The following is a 27,333-nucleotide window of genomic DNA, read 5'->3' as shown; positions in this document are numbered from 1 at the left end:
AAACATCTGATCCAGGAAGTAGTTGTGCTCTCTGTGACTGTACCCAAGCATAACAAACTGTCAGTGACTAATAGGCGATACAGAACACAGGCCACTTTGGCACAGTAAGAACAACATAGTTCATTTTGTAATGCAAATATAATGTTTGGCCCAACCTAAGAGAAAACTTTAGAAGCTCTTCCTCATTTCTGCTCCCGGCTTTCCTTATCTATTGACTCATTTCTCTTGAGAGCATATTTTACCTAAATCACATGCCTACACTTTGGGAAACCTTACCTAAGACATCCCCAAATTAAAACGTTACAAAAATAGAGTAAGTCTGACTGGAATAGTTGAATGGTTTGCTTATTTTCTATATTAAAATGTCACATGATAGGTTTTATTTGGCTCCCTTTAAGCCAAATCATCAGGAAAGACCAAAAGCTAAAAAAAACCTGAAAAAATAAAAAAAGATATAGTATGCGAAGAAGAAATTCAACAAAAATTTCTGGAAAGATTGACTGACAAAATAGCCTCCACAATGGGCTCATGGAATTGGCACAAGATCAGGCAATGCCTTGTTTTGTTATACATAAGGTTGCCATGAGTCTAAGTCAGCGAAGATGACAATGGACAGCAACAGGCCCAATGAATGGTTTCATATTATTTTATTTGAAAAAGTGAATTTTACCTCTCCGCTTGTTTCTTCAGGCGCGCACATCTTAAATCTTTTATGTATTTTCCATAGTAATTTTCATTTTCTCGCTTCCCCAGTTCTTCAATTTTAGTATAAGCAAAATCCGGATCAACATAGTAGTGCCTGGGGGTTTTTGTAAATATAGTCCTAAAATATGAGCAAATTATGTTAATATGCATATATGTGCCTTTGTTCAATCAGTATTTATTAATTTACTTGTTTAGAACTGATCTGTCTTTATTCAGTGCCCTCTAGCCAGGCTCTATGTCAGATGGTGAGCAATTAATGGTGAACAGGGAAAATTCTAGTCCTTGCCTTCATATCCTATTCTATAATGACACTTTTGAGTCGATACCACTAGTGAGACCTAAATTTTGCCTTATGCTAAGCAGAGAAATAAAAGTCTCTGGTGATGCAACACGTTTATGTGCTTGACCATTAGCAGAAAGGTTCATTTGTCGATCCCACCCAGTGGTGGCCTGCTTCTGAAAGGTGATAGCCAGGACAACTCTATTATGGAGCTAATCTGTTCTACACAGAAGGGGGTCACCCAAGTTAAAGTTGACTCCTTTGCAAATAACTGCTTTTAGGGCATTACAAGCAAAATAAGAAGGGAAAAATAGAAGAATGAATTATTTTGTCATACATTTGTAAAAGAGCCACCAACCAATACTACTGGGAAAAAATTCATAAAGTAACAGCAAACTAGTTCTCTTTTCCGTTCATCTGCAAATCCCCTTTCTTTTTACTCAATATATACCTTTGATTAGAAATGAAAAAGTATTATTAGGCAAGCCTCTAACCTTGGTCTATTTCCATCTTGAAATTTAACCATTTAGATTCTTAACCTCACTAATTTACTTGTATGCATAAGTCTTTATAGTCAAATGAAATGCAATCTTCTTTCTTTTCTTTAACACTTTCTGAATGCTTACTGCTTTGTTAGAGGCTCACAATTACAGAAAAACAAATACTCTGTTACAGTATGAGTCTTTGATGTTTAAAATTCCCTTCATTTATCCTGACAGCCTTTCCAAACCAAACCAAAACAAACCCAAAGCACCTTCATAGTAGGACCACCTTTAAATGTTAGTGATGTCTAAAGTGTTTCGTTCTATTTTACATATGGGTTGCAATGAGTCCGAACAAACTTGATGACACCTAACCACAACAACAATAATGTCTAGAGTGAGCCTTGGTTGTCTCAGTGGATTACAAGTGGTTGAGGCTTTCTATTCCCATACAGTTATAGTCTCATATACCATTTGAAGCAGTCTAACCCTGCACTATAGGGTCACTATGAGTCAAAATTGACTTGATGGCAGTGAGTTTGGTTTATTGGTTTAATATCTGAACTTGGCTTAGTGGTTTATGGGTTGGGCTGCCAACTGTAGGGTCAACAGTTCAAGACTGCCATGCTGCTGTGCAAGATGATGATGACACTTTCTAATACTGTAAAGATTTACCGTCTCTTAACCCCACAGGAGCAGTGCTACTGTCCTATAGGATTGAGATGAGGCAGAACTGACTTTATGGTAGTATCTAAAATTAAAAATAAGGGTCAAGGAAAAAAGTAGTAAATGCCTTAAATAATAAATAGGTTATTAATGTTACTAAGTCCTTATCAGCTCTTAAAATAAATCTGCAGCTTGATGCACGTGATATTTTTATTCTACAAAGTATGGAGGACAAATAAAACAAATTTTCCTTTTATTTACATACCTAACATGGTTCTGAGCAAAGGGCATACCGGAGTGAATATAAACTAGAAAAAATCCCCTAGCTTACATTAGTTTTAAGAATTGACAAGGTCAGATTAATTAGAAATTACAATCACCAACAATTTGGTATTTTTATATGGAAAATAATTTTTTGAGATATATTTGAAATGTTCAGTGATTTTTTTGTTTGCACAAAAGTAGTTTTAAATAGTTTTATTGAGATATAATTAACATCATGAAATTCAATCACCACAATCATTTTCTTCCTTCTTATAACTATTTTGACTCCCCATTCCACTCGCCGTATCCCCTTCTGTGCACCCCACCCCTGCTACTGTCTTTTAGCCTTCATGCTGAAAAAGTTATAGCACTTTTTTATACCATGTAATTTTATCACCTGAGATAGAATCAAAATGTTAATATTAAACTAATATAAATTTTCATATATATATTTGTGTAAGCTTAGGAAACAGTTGAAAAGAATAAGTTTGAGGGGATAAATGAAACAGTTTTCAGTAGTGATTTGTGCAGGGTGGGATGAAGTGCCATGAGCCGGAGGTAGAAAAAGGGGTTTTCATTCTTATGCAATATAATTATTTGAAATGTAGTCTAGGTGGTTTTTACATTTCTGAGTCTTTCTGTGGGTAGAATTACATAATAAAATAATAAGATTGACTATAGAAATAAACATAAGTTTCCATTTAAATTAGAAAACAATTGTGGTCTAAATATGAAACAATATTTTAAGAAAATGACTTAGCAATGGCAAAGAGGCAAGTGAAGAGTGCTTGGAACCATTACCAAATATAGTCTCCTAAGGCATGTTTGTGGCCCTTTTTGGGTAAGCATTGAACACCTAAATTCAAGTTAAGCTATTCAAACCCACTAGCCTCAGTGGGGGATAGATAAGGCTATCTTTCCTCACAGAGAATTATAGCTTCAAATGCCCAAGATAGGGTCCTATTGCATTGCTGTTTGTTTATTTATGCTAAAAGCTTAAGTGCTAGACTGCTATACCCCCCTGCCCCTCCCCACCCAAAAAAGTTTAGACATTCAAAGCCATCAGCCACTCAATGGGAGAAAAGACCTGCTGATCTGCTCCCTTAAAACTGATAGCCCATGACTCCTTCTTCTGTTCGCACAGCAGCACCACCACTGCCACCACCCCCACCTCCTCCTCCACTACCACCACCATCAACACCACCACCGCCGCCACCACCATCACCGCTGCCTCCTCCACCACCACCACCTCCACCACCACCACCACCACCACCTCCACCACCACCTCCACCACCTCCACCACCACCACCTCCACCACCACCACCGCTGCCGCTTCCACCACCACCACCTCCACCACCACCTCCACCACCTCCACCACCACCACCGCTGCCGCCTCCACCACCACCACCTCCACCACCACCACCACCTCCACCACCACCACCACCACCACCACCACCACCTCCACCACCACCACCACCACCACCACCACACCACCACCACCATTACCACCACCACCTCCTCCACCACCACCAACACCACCCCCACCTCCTCCACTATCCCCCCCCCACCACCACCACAACTCGCTCTCTTCTGCCTAATCATGCTTGCCATTGAGACTCTGTTTCACTAATGTCAGTCAATTCTGTTGGCACATCACTAGTAGCACACAAGCAGCTGTAAAGAGTCTCATTTCCATTTCGGATAAGTCAGAGACTTTCTTGGCATTGGCACTAAGACACATCAAATTGTCAAGATACCAGGGTCCCTAATCCTTCACCACTGACAATGTAGTTATTATATCTTTGAGACTTGGATACATTTAAATAGACAAGGAACACCACTTATGCTTTTTCTTTGTTTTTAAGGAGCCCTGGTGGCATAGTGTTTACGTTTCGGTCTGCTAACCGCAGTGGTAGCCGTTGGAAACCACCAGCTGTTCATGGAGAAAGATGGGGCTTTCGAATCCTGTACAGAGTTTCAATCTCAGGAACTGAGTCGGAAACAACCTGAAGGTAGGGAATTGTGTTTGTGAACGGTTCTTTTGCGGGAAGCGTAGTTCACTTTGGGAAAGATGATTGGAAATGCCATGTATTCAGAAGGTTCAGAATGAAGATGATGATGATGATGGTGATGGTGATGATGAAGACAGGGAGGATTACAATGATGATGATTGGCTTTTCACACCATTTTCAGTGTTTCAGAAAGCTGGCTCCATATTTATTGACCATGGCTTCACTGAGGATTCATTGTAAGTGGAATTTTCATCATACTTCTCCAGAACTTATTTTGTAAGCATTTGGTGAAATATTCACTTCCTGATCAGTATTCATATAAATTATGAGGTTAGCTAAAACAAATATGAGACCTTCAACAATTTTCTTTATCCAATTAAAATCAGAATTAAAAAAATATTACCACTATTAATTTGGTAAAGCAGATATGATTAGACTTCTGCAAACCATGCATGTCTTCCTTTTGAATGTTAGGAATTTTAATTATTGACTATTTTATGATACCTGAAATCTTTGTATGGTTCTCCAGGTCTGATACTTGCAGCTCGATCATTGGGAAAGGCTATAAGCGCATTCTTTACTGCATCTTTATTTGCCTGATGCGTATGAAGATTCGTCTTACATGACTGAAGCATCGCAACAGGAGCAAAGTCTTTGCGTTTTGCAAAATCTTCAATCACAAATTGCCCTGTTGGATTGCTGACCAATGGAGATATACCTTTTGTAGAACGGAATATTAAGTTTTCAGATAGCTTTTTGAATTTCTCTTTCCAACCAAAATTCATGTACTATTTAATAATTATTTTATTAATAATAATTTAAAAGCATGCAAATTGGCTTATAAATTAAATGCTTAGGCTCTAAATAAGTACATGTACTGATTAAATGCAATGCTTTAAGTTAAAATGGTTCTCTATAGAACAGAATTTCTTATAATTTAGCTGCATAATGCTGGCAAACACAAATTACAAAGGGACTTGAAGAATTAGATTGGCCAAGGGAAACCGATATTTAGAGTTTGAAAGAGATGAATTTCAGCAATAGCTTATGGTTCAATGTATAAGAGATAATTGAAGAGGAAGTGAAATAGCATAAAGATAAAGAAACATTGAATTTCTGCTTATAAGCGTGAAACATTTGACAACAGATATCAATGGTGGCTGCACAATATAATCAATGCAATCGGTGTCACTGGTCTGTATCATTGACAAATATTAAATCTATGTTTTTGCAACAATGTTTTAAAAGTGGCATCGTGTAAAATACAACGATATTATAGACAAAAACAAAAAGTAGAAAAAATAAAACAAATGACAATATTTTGTTACTTTTATGGTTGACTAGACCTATATGGAGCAAGTCTGGTAGTGTAGTGAAGAGTCCAGCTTTAGCCAAAGGGTGGTTAGAGGCCCCCTGGGGCTTCAATAGAGAAGTCAGGTGATCATCACCCATATAGACCGCAGCCTAGAAAACTCTACAAGGTAGTTCTCCTCTGTCATACGGGGTCACTATCAGTCAGAACCCACTCACCTTCAGACAACAGACCAGTAGCATTCAGAATTTGAGACTTAGAATGTGATATTTAGAACATCAGCTTCTTCTGGAAACTTGTCAGTAATGAATACTACTGGCCCCACCACACAGTTACTTAATCACCAGTGCAGAGATATGGGGCAATAATTCATATTTTAATAAGTTTCCAAGTGATTTCAATGCACATTAAAAAGGTGAGAACCACAGGATCAGGCTGCTTTTAATATACTATCATATAGTAATTGTCTTGTTTCGTATATGAAGACAATTGTCTATTAAATCTAATGAGCATACCTGGATTAACTTTCATCAAAACTCTCTTATTGCGAGGCTTGCAGACGCTGGTGAAGTCTAAGTGTATATAATGAAAAGGTTTCATAGACAGAGTTTGTAAGGATTTATCGGCCACTAAACCAATAATCTCGATGGTTTGTTTCACTTGGAAGCTTCCAATGTGGCGTGGAGTAAATGAACAGGTGACGTTCTAAAAGAGGAGGAGGAAAAGTAAGCAATAATATAATATTACTAGGGAAAACAAAGCAAATTTGAAATCAATGTTTTCAAACTGTCAACGAAAGCTATATTATCCTGGAGATAAAGTATTTTAGAAAAAGCATCTACAGCACTGACTTTTAAAAAATCCAGGGCTGAAAAGTACTTCAATAAAAAAGAATAACAATGGCCTTTTACATTTTTCTAGAGAGGTGGAGTAAGGAACTCCAAAAACTGACTTCTCCCTAAAAGGAAAGAACACTGGCCAAAGTGTCAAAATCAGCTTTTTCATATACCTGTAAAGTAATTAAAGGCTTACAAAATATGAGGAGTACTTATTGAAGAAAAATGGACTGAATCCCTGTAACAGCAAGCTTTGCAGTGTTCTGATTTCCTTAACCCCCACCTGAAGGAACCTGGGTGGTGCACCAGTTAAGTGTTCCACTGTTAACAAACCACAGTCGCTGTGGGAGAATGCCATAGTGAGCAGATTCCGTTTACACTATCACCTAGAAAACCGTATGGAAGAGTATTCCTGCCTCATGAGGCCTCTTGGTGTCAGAATGAACTTGATTATATCTACAACAATTCCCTGGGCCTCTCCCCAGTTCCACAGTAGACTTAGAAAACAAGTCTTCACTTATGGCAGTGACAACCATTATTATGGCACTTGTGCCAGTTACATAATCTGGTGTCAACTTGAGACGTAAGAGTGAAGGGGTGGAGTTTAGCCTGTCAATTAGGTCGCAGCTCGATGACCTCATTTGGAGGCACTAAGGAGATAAATAGCTCATTGGAAGTGGGACACACATACTCTCCTTGAGAGACACTCGTGCTGACAAGCCACATGGAGCTACAGTAATAGGGCCAGAACCCTGGAGCTGGAAGAGCCACATGGAGACCCACACCAGCACTGAGATGCTTCTACCATCACTGGATCCACAAGAATTTCCACCCACTGGCCTGTGATCTTCCTGCATTCGGCATCATCGCATGGCTGTATAAGTTGAAAGAAGAATTTATGGAGTATGGGGTCATATCAGATTTATGGACTTGATCTGGACTAGGCTAGGATGCTTTCTTAATGAACAATTGCTCTTTGATATAAAGTTCTCTCTTACACACATATGAGTGTCTATGAATTTGTTTCTCTAGTCCACCCAGACTAACATAGCACTCAAGGGAGGAAGCAGACTAGGCATAGTGCTCCACTAGCTTCATCTCATCCCTGTGTTGTCTGGCAGCTAAATGAAACACTAATTTTGGAGGTTGATTTTTATCTGACTTGTTACAGAACTCCCTGTGTAAACAGCCCTCTCTCTGGAGTTTTAATGAAATAATAAAGCCATGGTAATTGCTGAACATCAGAGGAATTCTCCCCCCCCCCATAAAAAACAGCCTGAGGCGCAAGATAGTCACAGATTTAAAATAGTAGATAACAAAGGAAAAAGAAAGAAAAAAGGGAGGGAGGGAAGGAGGAAGAAAGAAAGAAAAAGCAAACCTGGGGAACAAGAAATCCATAGGGTATCTGAAAAAGTCTGACCTATCCCAAGGTATCTAGAAATCCACACACATGTACGGGCCAGCATACATACTCAAGAAAAATCTTAGAAGGGTTTTTTATCTATATAAACTTTTACTTTCCAGTGTCATTAATGCTTCTCAAGTAAATCTCAATGCTTCTCAAGTAAACCACAAAAGCAACATCGCAAAAGCAATCTACTTTCCAGCTCTGGCAGTGTCACATGTTATAAAGTAGAACTTTTCTATTCAGCATTCTTGGCTGTAATCTTTATGTAAGCAGACTTCTTCCTCATTGCTACTAGATTGATTGGAACATCCCACCTTTAGGTTAGTAGATGAACACAAACCAAAAGATCTTAGGCAGGTAAAGAATGTGAAAGACCTACTCCTTTGCCTCGAGTCTGAATATCTCTGAGCTGTAACTCATATGCCCTGAGTTGTCCTGCATGCTTCAGCTCCATGAGAGAAAGATGGGACAGGCCGTTAACATACTCACAACTTTGGAAACTCTATGGGGGCAGTTCTACTCTGTCCTACAAAGTTGCTATGAGATGGAACAACTTTAACAGCAGTTGGTTTAGTTTTTGATTGGGTGGGTCTTTTATCTGAGAACACATACTTTTTTGATTTCCTTCTCTACCCTTTCCCAATCACATCCATCAGGCTCCCTTATCAATATCCCCTAGGGGCATTTCCTTACTAACTAACTTACACATGAATCCTTCCTCTCAGTCTTTAAATCTGGTAAACTCAATTATAAAAATAATTCTCACTCAATTTTTTAAGCTAAGATATTTCTATCAATTATATTTTATTCTCATCTGTAGTCCTTTCAGGTAGCTCTGGTAGTGTAGCGTTATGAGTTGGTTATTAACTACAAGGGTAGCAGTTTGATCCAACTAGCCCAGTGGTTCTCAACCTGTGGGTCACGACCTCTTTGGTGGTCAAATAACCCTTTCACAGGGGTCACCCAATTCATAACAGTAGCAAAATTACAGTTATGAAGTAGCAATGAAAATAATTTCATGGTTGGCAGCTCACCACAACATGAGCAAATATATTGAAGGGTAGTAGCATTAGGAAGATTGAGAACCACTGAATTAACCACTCTGTTGGAGAAAGATGAAGCTTTCTGTCCCTGTACAGATTTATTGCCTTGCAACTGCACAGAATCAGTTGTACTTTTTCCTATAGGGTCTCTATGAGTCAGAATTGACTCAATGGTAATGAGTTGGTTTGGTTTGGTTTGGTTTGGTTTGGTTTGCTGGGTCCTTGAAGACAGAAATTCACTATAGTCTATGAAAATTCACTATCAAAGAGATCTCATTGTTAATGCATTTTCATATGTTTATAAAACAGAGCCAATTCAGTTTCTGCTTTAATTTATTTTCATCCAATCAATCCTACCTAAAAGGCCACTCATAATATTTTAGTACATTCCAAAGGATTACTAAACTCAGTCCAAACTCTTTCCTTCCAAGATCCTCCACAATCTGATCTTGATCCTATAACCTCCTGACTCTATTTCCAATGACATCACTGCATATTCAGTAGAGTAAGCTCAAATCAAAGACTTTGACTAATCCCTGCATAGTCCATAGGCTCTCCAAACATATTTTTGGCTATGCTGTTGTCTCTGCTGTAATAGTACTCTTCAATATTCCTATCTTCTACCTTACTGATAATTTTATCAAAATCCTTATGTCTATTACAAAATGGTGTTTTAAACAGATACATAGGAATAAAGAAAAGGGGAGAAAGAAAATGAAAGAAAGAACAAGATAGTTTGCTTTCAGCACTTCAAAATTGTACTAGTTGTAGCTAGCCCAATTTTATTGCAAGTTTTGAAGGCACCATCAAGTATTCATGGTTGAAAACAATGGAAACCTACTCTAGTTATCTTAAACAGAAAAGTTTAAGATATCTTAAACAGAAAGTTTATTGGTAGGATTGTGGAGGACTCAAAGATTTAATAAAAAAAACTTGGAAATCCAGGCCATGACAATACAGATCCACTGTCAAAACCACCATCAACTCTAGCTCACAGGATGAATCCTATCCTTTGTTTCATCTCTGAACTTCACATTCAAATTTCATGATGGGCCACCTGCAGTGCAATCTTGAGTATGTGTGCCCAGAGTTCAGGGTGGGGGTGGGAATTCAGGCTTTTTCCCTCCAAGATGGCATAGAATTATGGATTTTTTCTGAGTGTCAATAGAAAAGTATGGATAACTTCACCACAGAAAAGATATGAATTATAAACATGAGTGGGAATAATCTTCTGAATAGTTATCTTCTGAATAGTATTTTAAATATTTAATCAATATAAAAGCAATAAATAATTATCTTACCTGGATACATCCTTCATCAATCTTACCCTTTTCAGGATCAATTTTAAAATGCGCTGTTCGTTGAAAGCGATATATCACGGGGAGTGACTGGGATTGATTCTGCATTACACAGAGGATTTCTGAGTGTTCTCCCATGACACATGGTGCAAAATTAAGGGTCTTTGGATCAAACTGTAGTAACACAGGCAGTCCTGAGCCTGTCACGGCTAATTCCAGTCTCTGAAAGAGTTGGTCTGTGAAAACAAGAATAACTGTATTTAGGGTGCTAACCGGAAGTTGTAGGTCTCAACCAGCAAAACTATTAAGTCAATAAGTCTATGCTTGACATCATTACTAACAAGCCACACACGGAATTTTAAGGTGTCTTGAGTAGGGATACATTTTCATTCTATTCAATAATCACACACTGTATTGTTTAAATTTCCTCTGTAATATTCATGTTCATATTGTAAAGAATTTCAGTGGTTGTATATTAGGGTATTGTATTAATTTCCCACTTACTTTTGTTCATTTCATTGTCATAATCTTTCAAAGAACTGTCTTTACTTCCTATAGACTCAAATCTCAGGAACAGGGCGTAGTCTTGTCGGTGCGATGCATCAATATCCACTTTGCCATCGTCAACTAATCTGTAAAAATTCACCACAGTTAATTTTACAGGAAAAGGGATACCTGTCAGAAGACAACAGTTAGGAAATACGAGTAACGCTGTCACATCTTTTCCAAAATTACTGCATAAATGAAGGAACTTGCCCAACAAAAACCATTAAAAGTAAACCTCCTAAAAATACATTTATATAAAGATTCACAAGAGAATTGTGATCTCACATATATTAATTCTACAAAGAATAAAACAAAAACAACCAAACTCACTGCCACTGAGTCAAGTTCAATTCATAACAACCCTATTATTGTACTGACCCTGTGGGTTTCCTAGGCTGTTAAGTCTTCACAGGAGCAAAGAGCCTTATCTTTTTCCAGCTAAATCTTTTAGAACGCAAATGTCACTTTTGGTATGAGGGCTTCTGTTCCAGGCACAGTTTGCTGCTATTGGAAGAATCTGCTGGAACCTCCACAGTAGCCTCTTTTACTTCTATTGTGATTACAAATTTTATATATACATACATATATATATTTATATATAATCTGTTACATATCTCTGTTCCTCAGTGTACATATTTCTAGCCATGTTCCAACACTCAAATCTGCTTAGAGAAGGAAAGACGACCTGAAAGAATAGAACCAGGGCCTAAGACCCATAAGGGATTTGCCTCAGGCCGGTTCACTGGTTAACCTGACCTGTCTTACTCAAAGGCTAGCTTTTATTTTCCACGGATACTTAAATAACTGCAAAAGGCTGTTTGGGCAAATTGGAGACAACTGAAAACACCATGTTCAAAAGTATTTAACTGGGACTTTAAATTATATTCAGCCTCTGAGGGTCTATGCTAGCATTGTAAATAAAGTAATGCCCTGGCATGAGAGGAATATTGGAGAGCTCAGAGCTGTGTACTAAATGAAACTGTGCAAGCTCACTGAAGTCCACCCACTATTATCTAAGAATGTAAGGCAGTGTAAGCACCCTGGCACATGGGTCTCATAAGGTTAGAATGGATAGGATGATGGTAAATTGTGCAAGTAGAACTACTGTTTGATGCATTCAAAACACCACATTCACTGCCATCAAGTATATTCCGACTCATAGTAACCTTATAGGACAGGATTGAACTGTACTGCCCCTGTGGCTTTCCAAGACTGTAACTCAGAAACTTTCCCCTGGCTTCATGCAGCATGATACTCCTTACACTAAGACACAAGTGAATGATGTTACCAATTGACCCCTTTGCAACAAATAGAAGTCTATAACACATAGACCTCTAACTTTTACTTGGGTCAGTTATTGCCAAACATGGAAAACTACCAATGTGCAACTGCGACCTCTATCGCAACCTCTATCTTCCAATTAAAGGACATTTTCTAAGTATATTTTCACAGTAAGTAACCAAACTAAGCACACTACATTATGAGTCATATGTTTGCATTTGCATTTCTGAAGGCAAGTGTGCCTGATTCCAGCCTCTGGCCCTCAATCACTAAGCACATTGCCCTGGCAGGTACTCTCCACCTCTTTGGCATTAAACGTCTCATAAGTAACCTTTGAAGAATAAGGTCTTGGTTGTTTAAACTGGATTCTCACCACAACCCAAAATTTCCATGTCCACAACCTGATTTCTCTGAATTCTGGCGAGAATTGTAATCTAGTACAAAACATTTGGAGACATATTTAGAAATATTACAGGTGTTATCAACTGGTTTATAAATATTCATATTTTTTCTTATTTATGCCTTCTGACAAATTTTACTAAAATAGTGTTAGAGTCAATTTGATAACTGTATCATCAATATGCTTTCTATTAATAATGAGCATCAAAATTGGATAAAGTGCTGCTTACTTTGGGCTAAAACATAATGTAATTTCAATCTTTTCATAAGGTGATAAAAAGCCTTCATTAGGAATACAGGAAATAAAGGATGTCAAATCTGCAGCTTTTGCTTTTGGTATGTAGGTAAGGTTGTTTAAAGCAATATCAGTTCTTTGGCGAACATTTGTTCCCTGTAACATAAAATCAGAAATAAATAGGAGTAAGGCAAAACTTAAGTAGTACAACATGTTTCAAATGTGGATTATAAAATAGTTACTGACATTTCAGAGTCTATAAGGTACAGAAAAATCTACAGGTCTTGGAAGTGACACACACAAATGGGACCGAGGCACATCATCAACTTGAAAAACTAATGAGAACCGAAATCCCCATCAACTATTTATTACTCTCAATGGTAATTTAATGAAGTGGTCATTGAATTTACTAGGATATTCAGGTTACTTGTGGGAAAATATGAAATAAACCTGCCTATTTTAAAACATATTTCACATAAGAAAATAGTTTGTAGGTTATTAAAACCACACCCACCACCCAAGAAGTAATTGTGATTCAAACAGCAGAACTGCTCCACAAGGTTTCTGAGGATGTCCATCTTTATGGAAATAGATGGCGTCACCTTTCACCTACGGAGCAGCTAGTGGGTTAGAAACACTGGTCTTCTGCTTAGCAGCCCCTCCCTTATCCTTCTGTGTCACCAGACTCCTTTTGCTGGTCACTAGTAGGTCTTAAATACTCTATTTCAAAACATACTCCTTGATTTTGTCTTGCTGAAGAATTTACTCACCAGTTCTTCTCCAACAGCATCATCTTGCATGATAGCCACCCAATTGATCGCTTCTGGACTATTGTTATACAAAAGGGCATGTTCGATTCTAGATGTGCCGAAGAAAACGGACCCAAACCGGATACACTCGATCCTTCTGTCAGCGCTCATATTTAGCAGTTCAATTATCTGCTCAACCACATCAGCTTTGATAGTCAAAATGACATCTGAGCGACCTTGCATACTTACTCTACAAGACATTAAAATAAGTATAGATTCAAATATATTTTAATTGGAAATGTGTATGCTTTTTGTTGTTAAACATCTGATTAGACAAACTAAAAAAATCATATTATACCATAAGGTCAGAACAGAATTTAGGATGAAGCTTGTTAGAGAAAAAAAACTCAATTTTTCCATTCATACAAGTAGGGAGGCTGCTCATTGTCAAGAGCGGAAAAAAGTTGGGGGTAAGGCTGGCAACCCTGTGCAGTTCTGGCTCTCACAGATTTCACTGTAACTAACATTTCACAATGTGAGAGCACTTTCCTTCTTCCTGATGTCCTTTCCTTTTACCTGATCTTATACCACAGAATGACACACATACAGTCTTACTCATTGTGTCCCCAAAACAATGACTGAAATAAGTCTCCTGAACTGACTTTTGAAAGACTTCAGTCTTGTGTCCCTATCACAAATTATTTCATAAATAATAGAGTTAGTTGGAATTACTTATGTAATTATTTCCATTTCAGTTTTTAGTTTAAGAGTCTTTCCAATTCATCCCATGTCAGGTCCAATAATCAACCTCATACTCCCAATTTCCTGCAAATTCAAGTTGCTGTTGTTTTTGTTCTGTGCCATCAAGTCAATTCTCACTCACAATGACCCTACGGGAGAGAGAATAATGCCCCCACAAGGGTTTCTGGGGAGCAAAACTGTTTTTTCTACTCCTATAAATTGTTACAGTCTCGGAAAACCCTGGGAGGTCACTGTGAGTCAGCACTGACTTGATGGCAGTGAGTTTGGTTGTTGGTAATCGTAATGGGAGCAAGTCTTTTCTTCCTGGGAGCAGCTGGTAGCTTCAAACGGTCTACCTTTAGGCTAGCAGCTGAGAACTTAACCTAGGTAGGGCTTTTTACAGACTAATGTAGCAGCAAAACTCCCTGTCTTGGCTTAAATGACTATCTCCCCCATGCAACTGAACTTTCCAGAATAGTTCCAATCTTCTTTTGGAAGTCCTCCCCCTACAATTATTCCTCTCTGGGCAAAGGCATAACTGCAATAGTTTTTAAGCTAGCTCCACGAGATACCACAAGTAACAAACTCCTGCACACCTATCCACAGAGTCCTTTTCTTACACTGCAGCCTTGGTCATCATCGAGAGCATCACCTTCCCGATCTTTCCTCCCTTCTCTGCCTTGACTCCTTATTTTCTCTAGTTTTCCTGTGAACTCATTCAAGCCCATCTTTTTTCATTCATCTTGGGTGTAGGCCTTCTGTATACGCCATGGATGTTGGTGCGTCACTTCTTTTCTTAGAGCCAGTCTAATCACTTTCATGCTTCATCTGCCACTTAGGCACCAATGGCCCTTCAACTCAATATAGTTAGAAGACCGTTCTTTCTGGGGCTGCCGACATGTAAATCTAATAGCCAGTAACCAATTCTACCCGGGTTCTGAAAGGTAAATCAATTCCAACCACAAAAACTGAATTTTAAAAGACTTTTGCAACAGGAGTCCCTCCTGTTTTCTTTTCTAAACTCAGACCGAAAACCTCGTGAAATCTGCCTCTAATACATGTATCCAACTTGCTCAATTTGATCCATTTTATCAATCCCGTCATTCCCTCAGTCCTTCTTTACTTCACTCACGCTTCTTAGTATGAGTATACTATAACTAGTCGTTTCCCGTATCAACTTGCCCACTATTTGCTCACATGTTTTGTACACTGCTACTAGCATGCCTTTTCTAAAGTGCAATCAAAGAAAGACATTTCCATCTTTTACCAAAAATGTCTTGCGACTCTCCTGTCATCACAATAAAGCAGTAGTCAAGAAATCAGGTGATTCATTACACTGGACAGCTCCGTTGCACAAGAACCCTTTAAAAGCACTAAAGATAAAGATGTCACTTTGAAGACTAAGGTGCTGACCTAAGCCATGGCATTTTCAATCGCCTCCTGTCCATGAGAGAGTTGCCCAATGAGTAAGCAAGGCTGCCTACGAATTGATGCATTTGAACGGGGGTGCTGGTGCAGAATGCTGTAAGCATCATGGACCGCCAGAACAAACACATCTATCTTGGAAGGAGTACAGGCAGCATGTCTCATAAAAGTGAGGATGGAAAGATTTCATCTCACATTTCTTAGACATGTTATCAGGAGGCAAAAGAGGACACGATGCTTAGTCAACTAGAGGGGCACAGCTAAAAAGGAGAAGACCATCTATGAGAGGCATGGACACCAGCTGCAACAACAGGCTCAAACATAACAATTTTTTATGAAGATGGCACTTCATTGTGTTTTGTTCTGTTTGACATAGGGTCACTACAGCAGATGACCCAATGGCACCCAAAAAAGAATTAAAATACTTCTATCTTAAAATCATCTCAGGACTCCATTGCTTCTACCTGAACTTAAAATTGTTCCCAAATACCACTCAATAGGATCACCAAAACTCACTTCATTCACCAACATTCACCTCCTCCTTCACACAAGAGGGACAAATACACAACACTATCAACACCACGACAACTCTCTTGCCTGCCTAATCCTTCTTGTCAATGAGTCTTTGATTCAACTTTCATCTCAGTCCGTAGTAAGTCCCTCCTATGTGTACCTACACGTCATCCTCTACTACTTACCATGTTCCAGTCTCTAGTTCTTGGTGAGTAGAAGGGCATCTGTGAATTACTTCTGAATAAAGGAACAAATAGCTAGCATGCTGGTAAAACAGAACATAAAAGGCACAACTGAACAGTGAACAAGAAACATGATATGTAGTATGCACTCACCTTGCTACCTCATTTATAGTAAGTGGCTTATCGGCACAGAACTCTATTTTGATAGGCACTGATGATTGAGGTTTTACAGTACCACGCAGTGGTGAAACAAGAATGGGAAATCCACCAGTATACTCTAGATAAAACGTACCTAACGGGAATAAGAACAGATTTATATTTAGGTCCTTATAATGTTATATTCGCACCCTTGGCAGGGAACAGATAAACAAAACAGGTCATAAAGTCCACTGTGGATGAAGAAACACGGCTCAGATTTTAAGATTAGTATCTGTTGTCATTCAACAATCCTGAGCTTCAGGTTAAGCCTCAACCAAAATGAGTAGTTAAAAAAATACTGTATACTCGCTGATTCAGACATTTATGTTAAGACTTTTGCATACTGTACACCATTTAATCCTCATAGCAATTCTGTTAGATAGGATTGATCATTTATTTCCATTTTACAAATAAGGAATTTGAAGTCTAGGAAGGTTGAGTTGTGTATCCAGAGGATTTTGCATACCGTACATCACATTTAATCCTCATAGCAAATCTGTTAGATTTAATCATGCATCTCCATTTTACAAACAAGGAATTTGAAATTTTGAAACATTCATTGATTTGTCCAAAGTTACATAGCTAGTCTGTTAATTTACATCGTTGAGGCAAATTCTTGACCCATCTCTATATCCACTCACTAACCCTCTCATGAAATGTGTTACTTTAACTCTTGATTTTGGACTTGTGTGAATTGGATTGGTTAAGCACGTGGGGAGGAAATCACATAATACCAAAAGTAAACCCAAATAGTCTCTTGATATTCTTTTGAAATTCCACCGTGGAAAGTGCTTCTCCTGGCAAACTTGGGCCAAGAATGATCACATGTGGGACAGAGAAATCCCAGCTGACCCACAGATCTATATGCAGCAGCAGTGTCCCTAGTAGCAAATAAGGGTTTTAAAAGAGCAGGAACATGAAATTTAGACTAGCCTAGATCTATTGCATTCTAACAAACCTGCGTACACATGAACAATTAAAAAATTATTCCCATTTAAATCACTGGGTTTCAGGATGATTTGTTACACAGCAAGAATTAACTGCAACACTACTGACTAACGGGGCTGAGATTTTTCAGTTGGGTGTTTCTAATCCCAGGACTCATAGTTTTAGCCAGTATCACTTCTGTGTAGATGAATCAATACAACACATGCACTTATTCAGGGTTAGAACAGGGGAAATGCAATTCTGGGATCAAATAGCACATGAGAAGACGACTATATAAAATTTTATTTTTAAAAACAGAAATAATAATTTATGGTAATGCAAGGTATCCATATGAATGAATAAGATTCTTGGGATTATGTTATCCTTTTTCAAAAATCTCTGTGCCTAATAGTAAACAGAGTGCAAAATATACTCAGCAAATAGATGCAGTCCTTCATGGGTCTCTTTAACAGTGCTTCAAAACGTTAAAGTCAGTGAGCACACTGTCAACCTAAAGAACTTTGTGAATTCCAAATTTACCACTTGAAATCACTTTGGATTACATTCCTAAAAAGACGTTCATATAACTCAGAGAGCAAAATATTGCCATCATAAAAATGTTGGAAACAATGTATGCCAGAGATGACCTGAGGGAAACAAAGTCATAGTGATAAAAGTGGCCAATCCAGTAATTTTTCAGAAGGTCTCAGGACTTGAATAGTTAAGGTTCATTTTTTTCTGTCATAAAACTAAGCTAAAATCTGTAAAATAATTTGTTTCAGAAGAGTAGATATTACTTAGGCATCTAGCAAAAAAAATAAAACCAAATTCAGTTAAATAGTTACTACATATTATATCCACTTAAATGTAATTTGAGCAAATAGTTTATGTGAATGCAAAATGTTATTCAGGAAACAACTCACCAGGCTCTCCACCGAGCAGGATGAGGCTGTTTCTGTAAAGATCACAGCATTGGAAACCCTGCCCTAGAGGAGGGTCTCTATGAGTCAGAATTGACACGTTGGAGTGAGTTATGTGTCCATGTTTCTTGTCTTTAGTGGCTAACAACAAATGCAGGGACTTCGTCTTAAGAAAAAGGTGGCAGTGAGATGATAATACAGATTAAGACATTTTTTCTCAGATATGACACTAGATATTTGGTGATTTGCTTTCCTAAAAATTATTGTCTAGAAATTCCTATAGGGCATTTCAGTCATATGGGACCTGTATGAGTTGAGACTGAAGATATGTAGAAAATGAACTAGAAAGTTGAATAAAGGAATCCAGGAGTCATTAGTTGGTGTGATCACTGGACAAGAGAAGATGATGACCTGTTGTACAGAAGTGTCAATGAGCAGAGATAGGTAGGATTTCTGACATATTTATGAAGTCGATGCACTGAACGCAATAAGATGGTAGAAGGCGGGAAATAGAAATGACAAGAAGGTTGGCAAGTCTCTAACTTGTTCAAGGAAATGTTGCTGTTATTTAGTGTAAAAGAGAGAAAGGAAGTTTCAGGGGAAGTTATGCTTAGTCTTAGACTTGTTAAGTTAGAGATGCCTGAAGGAGACCCAGAGAATAATAGTAACATAGCCCTTAGTTTATATTAGAGGGTAGTTAGTGAAGAGAAAGGAATAAAATTAATTGCCAAGGGACATAAGAAATATGAAGACCCACGGAAAATCCTAACACTCATACTTCACAAATACACCGTGCACAAAAGGACCATCAGTGGTAAAAGTAAGATAAATAATAATGATAAAAAGCTAAATGTTTATTGAATACTTAATATATGTCACAAAGCATACAGAGCATTTTAATATCCACAATTATAGAAGCTAGAATTCAATTTATTTCCATTTTACTAGTGATACAATGGATGTTTGGCAAGAGTCACCCAAATTGGAGGCCTGGTCAGCTTCACTCCAAGACCTGTGCTACCATTACTTTTTTACATGAGGATGAGATGGCATAGAAGGCCAGTGTTTTTTTTTTTTCAGAAGGTGGCAGTGACCAAACATTTAAAATATTGTTAATAAGCCATATCAGACAAACCTGTAGACTTGGTCATGTTGAAGTTTAGCATAGCACATGAGATGTGAGAACCCACATCTGTGCTTGGAGTGAAGGACCCTTTCTACCACGGGCTCCCAAATTTACTTGACTTGTTGCTTCCTTTTCAGAAAAAAAAAAACTCAGAACTCCCTGGCAGTTCAAAAAAATTTTTCGCTATACTCCATAATCCAGGATAATGTTTAGGTATTTTCTTGGGCTTCCCTGCTGGGAGTTACACAAACCTGTCTGGATTTTTAAATCTGAGTTGTTCTCATCTCTCTAGAGAAACATATCAGACATCGAGTAGCAAAATATCCATTGCTAGGTTGTCTTTGTTGTTGTTAGATGCGACTGAGTGCCCTCTCACTCACAGTGACCCCATGCACAACATAACAACACCTGGCCTGGTTCTAAGCAATCTCCATGATCAGTTTTGGATTAAACCATTGTGATCCATAGAGGTTTTATTGATTTTCTTAAACCTATCACCAGGTTTTTCCTCCTGGTTCATCTTAGTCTGGACACTGCATGCAAAGCTGCTTTCAGCATCACAGCAACCGACATCCACCGACAGGGGGGGCTGCACGGAATCAGAGCAAGGTCTGCCGCTGACTGCTACTTGGGAAACATCACTGCTCCCTCCCTCACCTTACCTTTACGCCTCCAAAATGCCTTTAGGAACCATCTCAGAAAGCGAAATGTGTGCAAATTTGGAGTATCAAACCAGAAAAACACACCAAGGCTATGCCAATTCATGTATTTACCGATAAGTTTGGGAGACTCTACAGAATGTTCATAGTAAATGAAAGAGTTTACATTGAGTCTAATCACCTACCTTTCATTGAAAGTTTAATAGTTCCTTGCTAAAACTGAGTAAAAAATCAGGAAGGAATCAAATTGAAACCAAAGGATTACTAAGTGCCTGCTGTATGCTCAGTATTGTGCCGTGCATACAGGAAATATTGAGCCTCCACCGTGCGTTTCCAAGAAAACAAAACTGAACAGCAATAACAACCAGAACATGTTGGGAATAAGTAGGGAATGCACCTCGAGGAATTAAGGGTGTTCCCAAGAACTACTGCTAGCCTTGGTAGAATTGAACACATTTCTTAATTTTTTATGATACCAGCCCCTCTAGACAGTGGAGCAGAAAGGTGATGTTGGTGATCAGGTGGAAGAATAGGTGGGAATTAGGAGCAAGAAAAACATTATCATATATTTAGGACAAAATGGATCAAATTATCTTGGCAAATGGTGAGTTTTGAGGTAGCTATTTAAACCTAAAAGTCTGTAAAGATTGCGGTAGGTTTGAAGACTGTTACATCATCATGACACTATACTAGAAAATGTCTAGTTAAATAGTATTGGGTTACTCAGGGGAAGGATGGGGCCTGGGTGATGTGAACAGTGCACTTAGTTGCTAACATAAAGTTCACCTGGGAATAAAGGCCTGGTGAACTACTTCTGAAAACTCAGCCATTGAAAGCACTGGGGAGCACACCTCCACAGTGACACACATGGAATTGTCTCCATGGTAACTGCCTGTCTCCCATCCGGGGGAAGGGGAATATGTTTATAATTCAAAGTATGCTCAAATAATGATGTTTCTTCAAACTTTAAATATAAAAGCTGTGGGATTATTTGAATAGTATAGTATAAAATAAAACACTTCACCAGATATTTTAAAAACTGAATCATGACTTTTGAAAAAGAAAATATAAATGTGATAATGCAAAGTCAGGAATAAACTTAGGAACTATTTTCTGAAGGCTGAGTAAAGAAAAATGACTTTTAAACTTTGGATTAAATGCATGCATGGTTACTCCATAATGGGCTATTAAAAGACCATCAAGAAATCATTCTATAGCCTGACTTTGGGGGCCTACATATCCAAAGATAATCACCCCAGTTATCTGCTAGAGAGAAATGTAAGCTGCACAAATCAAGAATGTGCGGAATATGGATTTTTTTATGTCCTCTTAAGTGTATGTATAAATTTGTGTATGATTTTACTATGAACCTATAAAATATTTCTTACACAAAATTCATTTTTTAAGTTTCATTAAAATCAATTTTGTTTTCTGAATCTCTTTTGTGCATTAGTGGTTTTCTTCGGCCAGGAATATACATTGTCATGCTCATGCATATATTTACAGGATTGTACTTGCATATAATAAAAGCTTTATGACACTTGATGAGTATTCACGACTGGGAATATTGCTGTTTTTAGATACCATCAAGCCGATTCCAATTTATAGTGACCCTGAGTACAACAGAACAAAACACTCCTGAGACCTCCGCCCTCCGCACAGGTGTTACTATGTCTGAGCCTATTGTTGCAGCCACTGTGTTAATTCATCTCACTGAGTCACTTTTATCCGATGACACATACTATCAATTTAGGTAAAAATGGAAAGAAATCAAGTGATCCACTCCAAGAATGATTAGGAAAGATTAGGAAATTATAATTCATTGCTAACAATTTGTTTCTGTAAGGTAAAAAGTAAGCAATATTTCACAGTATTAAATTATAATAAACTGAAACAATTGTGATGTTTACTGCAAATACTATCCACACACAAAATATCAGCACAAAACCAGAACTAATTTGGATCACTTTTTCCTAAAATTTATGGAACCACGTGTGCATCTTAATTTTACTTCTTTTCCCTTACTGACTAAACTGAACTAAACTTACAATCTTGTTTCCTATAAGAGAGAGATTTCTTCTGAAGAAAAACCATGCAATTTAAAAAAGTACGCATTGTTCTGATCAAAATACAGAAGGAATGTGAAGGGACAATAGTTAAATCACAGTTTAGGAAAATAACACAAGGAAAATTCTCTAATTGCACATCACTGCTTGAGTAGACAACCAGGGAGTCTAAAGACCGTGTTACCCATAATCACTTATAACAGACTGCATTTTAAACATAAGAATCAAACCATATGTAGTTGTTTTTCGGTGCCATTGATCTGATTCCAATTCATAGTGATTCCATATAACTGAGTAGAACTGCTCAGTAGAGTTTTCTAGGCTGTAATCTTTACAAGAGCAAATAACAAAATATTTCTCCCATGGAGCTGATTGGTGAGATCAAATGGCCAACCGTTCAATTAGCAGTCGAGTGCTTAACTGGTGCACGATCTCACTCACTGCCAGCAAGTCGATGCTGACTCATAGAGACTCTATAGGACAGGGTAGAACTGCCACCTATGAGTTTCTGAAACTAACTTTCCAGGAGTAGAAAGTCCACCAGGGCTCCTCTGTAGCACCATACGACCCCAATATTCTATAATTTCACAAGTATTTAAAAACCAAAGCAAGGAAAGCAAATTGTGCCGTATTTTTAGTGAGGACCAATAATTAGTTTTATTTGACTCCAGAAACAAATCGGTCAAGTTACAAACTCCCTTACCAAGTGTGCAATCAAGCGTTTCTCGAGAGGCATCCCAAGTTAGTGAGAAAGGGGTCGGGATTTGACATGGTGTATTATGTTTCCAGAGAGGGGCCTTCCTTCCTGAGGCAGTCCTCAGTGACAGGTACGGTAGCATTGCCACCCCAAAGGCTGACCATGTCACCATGATACTGAAGGAATAAGTCATTATGTGCCTGCTATTTATTGTCAATGAAGAGTACACACGCATGTGCACACACATATGAAAGAAAGATTTATTCTTTAAACTAACCACTAGGGGGCCACACTGTGCATTCAAAGATGCATGCGGTAAAACAAAGAACAAATATTGACTGCATGTCTATGTTGAGTCAGAACCCTTATCAGGACGTTTATATATGTTGCACCTAAACCACATAACCTTAAATACATACAGACACCACATGGTGCATTTTTTAGTCTCAGTTTATAAGTGCGCAAAGTCAAGTGTTTTCATTTGACCTTATTAAATATACTTGTCTCAGTCACAGTAAGGCGTGGCACCGTGATTCTATTTCTGGATGGCTTTAAGCATCACCTCACTTTCATGATAGCATCCTGTCTCCTATTCTCTGAGAGATCAGCAAACATCCAAGAGCCAAAGTGGATCTTACAGATCCAGGATCCTTAAGGAGGTAGGTTCAATTTTTTTTTCTTAAATACGTTTACTGGGAGCTCTTACATCTCTTATCACAATCCATACATTCTTCCAGTGTGTCAAGCACATTTGCACATATGCCACCATCATCATTTTCAAAGAGGTCTTTTCCCACTTGAGCCCCTGATATCCGCTCCCTATTTCTTCCCCCTCCCTCCCTTACCCACCCTCCCTCACAGCCCCTTGATAAGTCATAGATTATTTTTTTCCATATCATACATCATCCTCTGTCGCCCCTCACACACTTTTCCATTATTCATCCCCCTGGGAAGGGGTTCTAGTTTGATCCTTGTGATCGGTTCCTCCTTTCTCCCCCCACCCTCCCCTAATCTCTATACTCCTTGTTGGCCCTGAGGGGTTTATCTACCCTGGATTCCCTATGTTGCTGGCTCTTATCTGTAGCAGTGTGCATGTTCTGGTCTAATCCGCTTTGTAAGGTAGAATTGAGGTCATGATAGTGGGGTGAAGGAAGCACCAAAGAACTAGAGGAAAGTTGTATGTTTCATTGGTGCTATACTGCACCCTGACTGGCTCATCTCTTCCCTGTGACCCCTCTGTGAGGGGAAGTCCAATTGTTTATAAATTGACATTGGATCTCCACGCAATACACCCCCACCCCCAATTCACCTTGGGTATGGTTTTATTCTGGGTCGTTGCAGATGCCTGATACCTGATCCCATCAACACTTCATGATCACACAGGCTAGTGTGCTTTTTCCATGTGGGCTTTGAGGCTTCTGAGCTGGATGGCTGCTTGTTTATCTTCAAGCCTTTAAGACACAAGATGCTATACCTTTTGATAGTCAGGCACCATGAGGTTTCTTCACCACATTTGCTTATACACCCATTTTGTCTTCAGTGATCGTGTCAGGAAGGTGAGCATCACAGAATGCCAGATTGTTTGAACAAAGTGTTCTTGTGTTATGGAAGTACTTGAGTCGAGGCCCAATGTCCATCTGCAACCTTAATTCTTAACATATACATATGAGTGTATAGTTCTATTCCCCTCTCATTATATATATATATATATATATATATATATATATATATATATATATATATATTTACATATGTACACGCCTGTATTTAGGCCTCTATAAATGTCTTTTGCCTCCTGGTTCTTTCCTCTATTTCCTCTTGTCCCACCATCATGTTTGGTCTTCATTCGGGTTTAGTAATTCCTTGTTGCTACATTGCCCTTGATTGAGCTCTACTAGGCATTGGCAGGTTGAATTTTTTTCCTGAAAACTTTACCCGTCTTCAAATACTCGGCCTAGCACTTACATAAGGCAACCATTTCAAATAATCTCAATGTTTTTACAAAATTATAAATTAATTTATAGGGCAGAAAATCTTTACCTGGAGATTTTCCAAAGTTACGAATACTAATCTCCTTAGAGTGCACTTTACTATTGGCCACCAAGGAACCAAAATTAACTTCTGGTGGAATATCTAAGTCACAGGATGGAATTAGCCTAGGGGAAGGGAAAAATGGTATTTAATTAATTTTAACTAACAGAACCTAACTGTTAAATCTATACCTATAGACATCTAGTGAATTATGATTCACATTTATAGATAAGTCTATCTATCTATCTATCTATCTATCTATCTATCTCTATCTCAAGCCCTTTAAAAACATTCTGATATCCTTACCAATCCATTTCTACCATTCTTGTCAATAGAAGAAATTGTGATATAAATATAGGAAAACGAAACATTTTTAACACATCAGTTTTTAGACATGTAAATGATAAAAACTTGCACCCAAGTACTCACCTTGAGATGGTATCCATTTAATTCAATGACATTTTTATTTTTCAAAACCGTTTGTAATTTTTGTGACTCACCTCAAGAAAGGTGGAAATTATTTTAGCAAGGTAATGTAGGTCAGATGATACCTAATTCCCTATCTCAAGAAACTAGAAAGCAAGTTTTGTAAGAAATTTTACATTAAAGTATACAGTTTTCCTTTTAAAATGAATGCAACAAACTCCTGGTCAAAAGAGTGCTTTGTATCAAAGTTAACTTCTACATCAAAAACTTAAATATATGCACCTCATATTTGCCCACATTCACCAATCAATCCCCGAATAACACCATTTTTCTTCCCAATCAAACATCTGAATTACTTTTAATTCAATGAAGTGAATTTCACATGTCAATGAAATGAAAATATAGATTCACAAAATCCAATTAATCACAGTCAATTGCTGAGTGTTTTTAACTTATTTTAAGAAGTTGTCCCAAACAGCTAGATTTCTATTTGCTTCAAACAGCACAATTTCCTAAAAAGCTTTTCTTTCAGTTCATCTTTAGGAAAAGTTGTCTATCGATTAGAGAAAATACAAAAGAGCCTTTTCACTGCATTTGAAAATTGATCAAAATATCACCATGAAATAAAAAGGGAACATACCCCATTAGAGGTATTTCGATTTTGGTGTTACATGCGTTAATAATCAATTGGTCATAAACGTCTTCATTCTTATCTGGGTGGTATTCGATCATTACTGTCATGTAAAGTCCAGCGGCAAGTTCTTTTTCCAGGTTGTTCAGAAGCAGCTTGAACTGCAGTAGAAGAAAAAAACAGTCAAATATCAAATTGTACTTTCAAACTGTTTATAGGGAATGGAAACGGTTGGAACTGCTGATGTTTTTTTGTTAGCAGCCAACCACTTGGGCCCCCACTACTCCCTCAGCGCGTGAGTGCATTTCAGAGAGTGAATTATTACCAGATATCTCAGGATATAGGCCTTATTTCTGTCCTAAAGACAAAACATTCAATGACCATATGCATATTCCTTGGACCTGGATTCTTAATATGTTTTCAACAGTCCATTAATTGAAACTACAAATTTACAAACATAGAAAAAAATCATGTAAATGTCCCTGGGCTACTTAAAAAATTAGAGTTTTTTTCTCTCCAAAACTGGCATAGTCTCCATTTTAGTAAGTTGGAAATCTAATACAGAAGGGAGGAAGACATACTAAAATGTTGCTCACGTGTTTGGTATACTTCATGAAGACAAAAGTTCGTAGGAAGTATAAAAGAGAAATTGAACCAAGAGGGGAGAAAAACATTTATGCTCTCATGAAACTTTTGTTTAACTACAAAAGAAATCTGAAATCTGATGAACACTCATGCTATATCAAGAATTCTCTATCTCCCAGCTCCCTGCACAAACTCCTACAGTTCTATGAGGCCAATATTAGGGTTCCCAGCACATAGATGAGAGAGGGATATGAAGACTGTAGAATGCACTTTGTGTCACTAGTCACTCAGGCAGGGAGGATTCAAAATAGATGTCTCTGACTAAACCTTAAGCTCGTCTCCACAAAACGGAAATGAATAATCTCTCAAATGAAGCAAGATCTACACCCCTTGAAACTTAATGGCACGAGCTATTCCCTAATCAAGTATCAGATGATTCAAACATAAGTGTCAAATCAATTCATGGAAAGACGTGATTATTATGGGTTAGGAAATGGTATACTCTATCTAGACTTGAGGTCAAATGTAAACAGTGAGGATAGAAGCAAGGAAGTTGATCCCTATGGGGGCAGCAAGAGCTCAGAGCCAGCATAAACAAGCAGAAGCAAATTAGTTTTTCATTGGGAAACTAATAACCTGCTAGACAAAGTGTCTTTAATCAGTAACACTGGCAGCATTACTGCGATTAAG

The 27,333-nt window shown here is 38.0% G+C and overlaps 1 protein-coding gene across 1 annotated transcript in view; it reads right to left on the bottom strand.

Annotated features, from left to right (window-relative positions):
• CFAP47 (cilia and flagella associated protein 47) overlaps positions 1–27,333 on the bottom strand; it is a 222,767-nt gene that overhangs the window by 192,653 nt on the left and 2,781 nt on the right. Inside the window, exons 2-11 of the mRNA XM_075538347.1 lie at positions 26,068–26,219; positions 25,011–25,126; positions 16,531–16,669; positions 13,538–13,766; positions 12,763–12,923; positions 10,811–10,938; positions 10,310–10,542; positions 6,237–6,426; positions 4,914–5,127; positions 671–823 (exon numbers count right to left, since the gene is read on the bottom strand). Of these exons, the coding sequence (XP_075394462.1) occupies positions 671–823; positions 4,914–5,127; positions 6,237–6,426; positions 10,310–10,542; positions 10,811–10,938; positions 12,763–12,923; positions 13,538–13,766; positions 16,531–16,669; positions 25,011–25,126; positions 26,068–26,219 (1,715 nt within the window). The remainder of the gene's footprint in view (positions 1–670; positions 824–4,913; positions 5,128–6,236; positions 6,427–10,309; positions 10,543–10,810; positions 10,939–12,762; positions 12,924–13,537; positions 13,767–16,530; positions 16,670–25,010; positions 25,127–26,067; positions 26,220–27,333) is intronic.

The sequence above is a fragment of the Tenrec ecaudatus genome, chromosome X (assembly GCF_050624435.1).
Source record: "Tenrec ecaudatus isolate mTenEca1 chromosome X, mTenEca1.hap1, whole genome shotgun sequence".
Classification (NCBI taxonomy): domain Eukaryota; kingdom Metazoa; phylum Chordata; class Mammalia; order Afrosoricida; family Tenrecidae; genus Tenrec; species Tenrec ecaudatus.
The sequence above is the reverse complement of the archived record's forward strand: the minus strand, read 5'-3'. Positions and strand labels throughout refer to the sequence as shown.